At 30.2% G+C, this 7,447-nt stretch overlaps 1 protein-coding gene across 4 annotated transcripts in view; it reads right to left on the bottom strand.

Annotated features, from left to right (window-relative positions):
- LOC100160057 (glutamyl aminopeptidase) overlaps positions 1 to 6,120 on the bottom strand; it is an 8,912-nt gene extending 2,792 nt beyond the window's left edge. The window contains exons 1-8 of one of the 4 annotated variants that reach the window (XM_029489542.1): positions 5,793 to 6,120; positions 4,231 to 4,483; positions 2,017 to 2,541; positions 1,693 to 1,954; positions 1,392 to 1,562; positions 1,139 to 1,236; positions 484 to 618; positions 262 to 423 (exon numbers count right to left, since the gene is read on the bottom strand). In XM_029489542.1, the coding sequence (XP_029345402.1) occupies positions 262 to 423; positions 484 to 618; positions 1,139 to 1,236; positions 1,392 to 1,562; positions 1,693 to 1,954; positions 2,017 to 2,541; positions 4,231 to 4,392 (1,515 nt within the window). In that variant the 5' untranslated portion in view covers positions 4,393 to 4,483; positions 5,793 to 6,120. Of the gene's footprint in view, positions 1 to 261; positions 424 to 483; positions 619 to 1,138; positions 1,237 to 1,391; positions 1,563 to 1,692; positions 1,955 to 2,016; positions 2,542 to 4,230; positions 4,484 to 4,537; positions 4,675 to 5,792 lie in introns of those variants that run through there. The other 3 variants (XM_029489544.1, XM_029489543.1, XM_029489545.1) reach the window with 3 other exon arrangements.
- Positions 6,121 to 7,447: the final 1,327 nt, after the last annotated feature.

The following is a 7,447-nucleotide window of genomic DNA, read 5'->3' as shown; positions in this document are numbered from 1 at the left end:
ATACTTAGAAAAATATTCTGATTTCGAATATGAAATTAAAACTCTATGCTTTCATTCAAAAAAGTAAAAAACTTAAACAATTATAACTTATAAGGATAAAAAAATATTTAAAATATAATTTTTTAATAAAAACGTTGTTTTTTTTTTAACAAATTGAAACTATTTAAAAAATATTTTCAAAAACATTAATACTTCGTGAGATAATGAGTGTCTTACGCTTAATGATTCACCCTTTATATAAAATAATTACTAATTTTACACCTTTTTAACATTGGCTGTATTATTAGTAGCCGTTTGTATTTCTGTCCATAAATCATCAGTTTCAGCATTGTTAAATGCAAAACGTTTTAAATATGCGTTCACACCAATTCTGAATACTTGGTCACCCAACAGACTTTCTAACATTCTTAATACAGTAGCTCCCTAAAATCAAATTAATATTTTATAGAAGCAATACAGTACATTGGAACTAAATAAACTTACTTTAGAATATGCTATACCATCAAATATTTCAGTAATTTGATAGGGATTAGAAACATTTCGCACTATAGCATGAGAACTCAGTTTACTATCTAGATATTGTGCAGGTTGGAGATTATGAAGTGGAAACGATGTGTCCTTATAAACAATTTGAAATAACAAAGAATAATAAATGCTTACATAAAGCAAATATAACCAGTGTTATGCTAAGATAAAAAATTTTTCTAGATATAGATGGATAACATTATTTTTGAATAATGATTAATGAATTATTATTTTCATTACATATTTTTAACGCATATTTAGCGATATTCAATGATTTTGTTGGCTTTGATTTAATAAATTATAAATTTATAAATTTCCATAATTTTGCATATTTTGTTGTTTTTATTCCAAATTGAGCGATATTTAAGGTAATATTATAGCGCACATTTATTATGCAATTTTAAGTGATAAACTTCCAACCCTGGACTTATTTCTTATTAGTTATGGATTTTGTGAATTATCTAGATGGATATAAGATGTAAACATTATTTTGTATCTATATACCTAAGATAAATATATGAAGTTTTTATTTAGATAACATATATATAATATACATATATAATATCTAGAAAAATTTAGGTGAAGCACAAGACTGAATATAGCAGATACATACAACATCCCAATCAGGGTGGACGACTTGCATAGCTTTACATTTCATGTAAGAGGCAAACCCTTCGTTAAGCCATATATCATTCCACCATTTCATAGTTACTGAAAAAATTCAATAAGGGGTATAGTTATTTATTTAAGTTGTATGTTATAGAAATAAATATACAATATAGGTACTTAATAAAAAGGTTTGATGATAGCTAATTATGCATTAAAAGTAATTTATTTTTAAATTGTAACTTCTGATATTTATATACCAAGATTTCCAAACCACATATGAGCTAATTCATGAGTAACAGTATGAGCGATTCCCTCTTGGTCATCAATAGAACTTTTACTTTCATCATATAAAACACTTGTTTCTTGAAAAGTCACAAGACCCCAATTTTCCATTGCTCCAGCAGTAAAGCCTTGGATCGGTATCAGGTCTAAATAGTTCAATAAAGTAAACGATTATTTATTTACTAAAATGAAACACGCTGTGTCCTTTTGATATAATTCAATAGGTACTAATTATAGTCTTCATATTAGAAATGTAATCTTAATTTAAATACGTACCTAATTTTGGTAATGGATATTGAATGCCGAAATAATTTACATAATAATTAATTGTCTTGAGACCTAGATGTTGGGCATATTTCATATTTTCGGTTTGACCGCTTTTGGCATAAACTGTTAACGGAAATCCTTGATCTGCTTTTACAGGTTCAAGTGATTGATAATCACCTACGATAAAACAAACAAGATACGTAGACATTGGGACAGTGTTAGCAAAATGGACAGTTGTCAGTCCATTTGTAGGGACATTGATTTCTTCAGACTAAAACAAAATGTATTATTCAGTATTGTAAAATTTGAATCAAATAACATTTTTATATTCACCTCTTGGTTCATATTGGATAATGCTATATAGTTATTACCAGATGGTCGAGTTAAACTAATTTTAAATTTTGATTTCAGTTGAGGCTCATCAAAACATGGAAACGCTAACCGCGCATAAGTTGGTTCAAACTTTGAACTAGCAATATAATGTTGTTCATGGCTCTTTGTATCATTATAACTGTTTCGATAAAACCCTGCTACTTTGTCCAATAAACTACCTTCAAATGATATTTGTAATTTGTGTTCCCCAGCACTTAGTTCTGCATTAGGTACCACAACCAAACATTCATGTCCTAGAAGTGGAAGCGCTGATACAGGACTAGAATTGAGTTTAGTTTCTTTAATATTCAATCCTTTTGAATGTAGCTTAATGTAACTTTGAGCAGTATCCAATATTATTGTTATATTGACGGAACCAATAAAAGAACCTCGTTCAAGATTCGGGTACAGATGAATGAAGTATTGCTGCGGGCGAACGTTCGGTGATAAGCGATGTGTAGTTTTCCACAGTTTAGCTATTATACTCTAAACAATAAATTAGGTAATAAAAAATAGTTTTGTTTTTTATTATATTCCTTAAACAAATTAGGTACTTGGTAAATAACTATTTTTTTCGTCTTGCCCAGATAAATCTCAAGCTCAAGTATAAAATAGAATACAAAATAGTAATTCTATGTAAGTATTTATTTACAAATCAATGTTAAGAATTCAAACCTACTGCGATGAGTTTACGTATCATGAAGTGAAATATTTTACGATAAGTAAATAACGCCACTTTTTAAGTACCGTGATTTATTAACATGTAGGATATGGGATGTTGGGTGTGTTCATATTTCATGGACTAAAAATAAATAACTACTGTGATTTATTAATTTCTTACATCATACGTACAACAGTATTTAATGTAAGTACTGTGGCGTAGCCAGGGGGGGGGTTACCCCCCCCCCCACCATTGACATTTTCCCTCCTAATAAATATATTTTTTATAGGGTTCGGGACTGCTTGAAAGTTAAAAATTTGTCTTATGAAATAGCGAAATTAAATACAAAGTTTGAATTTGCATATTTGTGTATTTTTTAACTTATATGTGCATACAATTGTCGGGAAAAATTATATTTGGATAACATTGAAAAATATCTTAAAAAATATTATGTTTGGTTAGGTACAATAGGCGATAATTTTGAGACTTGGGGAGGCCGAAGCTTAATACCATATTATTTTAAAATTGAATAAGCTTAAAAAAATGAAGTAAATTTTAAATAAATTTTTAAGTAAAAGGGTTAAGGGCTGTTAAAGTTGTTGGTGGTGCTTGGCTACAGTTGGCCCTATATTATTTGCATATGTAAGATTTCATAAGTCACTTTGTGACAAAACTGTGTTTAAATTATAATTGACATCTAGATTGTAGATTGTACGAAGAAATGAACATCAGTAGAAACGTATTCGTTTATCATGGTGTTCGCATATCACGTTATTCGTTATTACTTATTTATTAACCTAGTATTGTATGCCAGTATTTTTAAAAATTAAGTAGTTATTTGTTTATTTATCAGGTTTATATACCTAATTAATTTTTAGTTTTTTATTACCTAAATTGCAATATGTTTTATGATTTTTCAAAAATAATATAAAAATGTTGCTACATAGCACATATATTCAAGCATATTTTGAGAATTTCGACTGCTTATTTCGATAATTGTTAGTGCAACAAGTCAAGTCCTGAACCCTACATTTATTTATATACGAAAACTGTAAAAAATTGGTTTTAATCTATACTTAAAACACCCCCCATTTCATAATCCTGGCTACGCCACTGTGTAAGTATGTACATAAAATTCTGAATTCTGGAGAGCCTAAAATTGAATAAAAACTAAAATCATGACAAAAAAAAAATTCGGAAAACACACTTTGCTTTCTATATGCAAGAAATAAAATGCACCTAATTACCTTGTTATTGAGTAGGTTATAACACTTGACAATTCTAAATATTAACTCAATAATTCTCATATCAAATATAAATTCAATGGAGTACACATTACAAATTACAATGAAGATTAGTTATTACCAGGGCTTTGGATTCAATGCACTAAAAAGTCTATAATGCATAAAAATGTCAAAAATGTTAAAGTATAAAATTCACTAAAATGATTTTTAATTTAATTTTTATATTTATATTGATATTATAGGATATTATACATTAGTACAAATGCTCACCGAATTAGTCATTAAAAGACTTGCTGATGTAATTTCTGTAAGCTTTTCGTCTTCTGGAATCCATTTCAATTCCCTTTTATGATTATTTATAACTGTTAAGAGTGTTACTGATATGACGGCCGCAAATACAAGTACAAACACCCATTTTAGTACCGACGTCATATTTGATACGATGAAACTTGCTATATTATTGTTTTTCAAGATGACGAATATAATATAATATTATAATATATGACGTGAACAGTGAACATACCTGTAAACATGCATTTTAAAGTCCCTCAAATTTAAACCATACGAAATTGTTTACTTGTTAATTATATCTGCTAATCTAAAAAGTGTCCCGCGAGGATTTGCCCATTGCGATATTTCCTGAGATAATAAATATATCATAAATCTGTTTTAATTTTTATTAGACTCAATAAAATTTTTGAATTTAATTACATTGTTTGGTAAAAAAGTTAAAAAAAATTATTTCTTTATTTTTTATTTATGAAACAATAAATTGAAGGTAGTCATTTTATAGAGTTTATTTTTATGAAAATTTTGACTTTTATTTTCATTAATATCGTGATTTTTAATAACTTTTTTAGTTTAGAGGGAAAACGGCAAAAACCGGGTTTTGGCCGGTGGGTGAGTCCCCCTCTACGGCTAATAGGTATATCCTTACGGGACACTCTGTATATATAAAAATAAACGTCTGTATGTCTGTGCTTCATGCATTCCTAAACCGAAATAGATTAGACCTTTGAGAAGAAGATAGACATAATTGGATATAATGTGGCGTGTGTGCAACAGTACCTATACTAAATTCTAACCTATATTTGCATAGGCATTATATATATGGCCGTATATATAATATATTATATAATATAGGAGCATAAGCCTTGGCACGCATGTCTGAATGCTTATATAACACCACTAACACCTAGAACTTAATATAAACAAAGAACAGCTGAATATTTGTTATCATTGATAAAAAATATTATAGATAGCTCACTGGCCCGTATTTACGAGACGCGGAATATTGACGAGAAATGGATTTGGCGGTTATGGAGCGCTTTCGTGGCCCATAAGAAACTAATGGGCGAATATAGCGCTCCGTAACGGCCACATCCATTTTTCATCAATATTTCAAGTCATGTAAATACGGGCCAGTGAGCGATCTATAGTGTTTATAATCAATGGTATTTTATTGGTGTAGTATTGTAGTAGTTCAGACGGAAGTGGTCGAGATCGCAGGGTAAATAATGTCGAACTCCGCGATAGGTGTTGTGTAAAATGTGTAAGTATGCGTGCTTAGAAAATGGTAACACGGTTTCTGGTATTATAAGTTGCGATATAATAAAAAAAAATTTAAATAACGCAAAACGTCACGATATAGAAAAATTCACAGCGATATTTAATAAAATAGTAATATAAATTAATGATACAGCTCTTCTGGCCCAATAGAATAAAAATGTATAGATATAGCAACTTAACCTGTAAACTCGTAATACAAAAACCATAGTATATTGCCCTTCTGACAAAACAATATATCAAATAAATAACAGCAAAAATCTCACAATTTGTAGAGCGTAGACTGGCCAGCTGGTATTATCCTATTTTATGGAAGAATAATAGCAAAAAGGTCAAATATAAAACAACCTTGTTAGCGGAGATTTGCACACACTATTATACAAAATGGCCGAGATTCGGCACGAGATACAATATAATAATACGACTAATTAATATCGATGGCTATTAGAGCCAATATGGCAAATACAATAATATGAGGCGATTTGCGCACTTATTAATGAAGAAAAAACGACACTTTTTTACTATTTTATTAATTATCATACAAAATGTAATATGATATTTTTTGCACACGCCGATGCCCACGTGACGACGTACAGAACGGAAACGGCGGCCGTGGTATTATATATTCGCACAGCAGGCGCGGTGGTGTGCGATAACCTATGTTATCTATAAATGATTTTGTTTAACTCACAAAGCACATTCAATACAATTTACAAAAATAAAACAATAATTTATAACTGTGATTACGTGCGTAAGGTAGGCAGCTATTCCTATCATGTTTCGTGTGCACGTGATATGTCGGCAACAGATATAGCCCACTGACCCATATCTTGTAGGCATGGCTAGCGTGTACAGCGAAGGACGAGTGGCAGTCATCGTTACATGGGCCACAATAGATGGAACAATAATCATTTACAATAATGCATTTTGCGACGGGCCTAAACATTCACCCTCCGTTGAAAAACAATATTATTTTCTATGGAACTATTTTTCATACGCAGGCAATCGACAGACCTTGAAGACTGTCCGACGTATTATTGGCCGTGTGTATATATAGTTACGACCCTTAATTTATTTTCCGTCATTACCCTGGATGAGTTTCGATTACGCTGGCTAGTTTCCACTTAGCTGGTGGCATATTTTCTTCCTTTACAATGACTATGTCATCAACTGTAGTTTGTAACTACCTGCCATAGGTATTACTAAAATAGGCAAGGTCTATACTTAATACAGAGGTTAATAGTAAATTATCACCTACTGGCCTTTACTCGCCCGCCGTTCCATAAATAACTGGAATGGACGTTTTCTTTTTAAAACCTTTGTATACGATGCATAAACGATTCTGAGCGGAGACAGTTTATAAGCGTAAATATTTTACTTTAATATTATACATATATTGCTATCAGAAATAATTAGTATAAATTACTGATAGCTTAAATTTAATTACTTTATGCTATAGGTATGCTGAGCGAAGCGATAATTGTACTAAATACCTAGTAATTTTGTAATGTGTGTTTTTGGAGATTGTGTAACTGAATTCAGAATTGCCTATCCCATACGCCGTGTTAACATTATTTTCTTCTTAATAATAATATATTAATTGAACAGCGTAAAGAAATTGCGAATACAAATATTTCAAGGCACTAGAAAAACATCTTTTTTTTTGTGTCGACAATTTCAATGGTTTAGATAGCGTAAAAAATCCCCCTCGGCGGATATTTATAACAATAAGTATTTATTTTCATTTAGGATATAATAATTTAAGGGGGCTGCAGCACGTTTTGTCAAAAATCAAAATTAATGTAGATTTGACCAATCTAAACATTAATTTTGTTTGTTATAAGGATTTTTCAATATATTTAAATTCCGTATCATAAAATAAATCTTAAGGGGCTGGAGGGAGCTCCAGTCATGAAAAAAA

The sequence above is a fragment of the Acyrthosiphon pisum genome, chromosome A2 (assembly GCF_005508785.2).
Source record: "Acyrthosiphon pisum isolate AL4f chromosome A2, pea_aphid_22Mar2018_4r6ur, whole genome shotgun sequence".
Classification (NCBI taxonomy): Eukaryota; Metazoa; Arthropoda; class Insecta; order Hemiptera; family Aphididae; genus Acyrthosiphon; species Acyrthosiphon pisum.
Note: the sequence above shows the minus strand (reverse complement) of the source record. Positions and strands in the feature narration are given on the sequence as shown.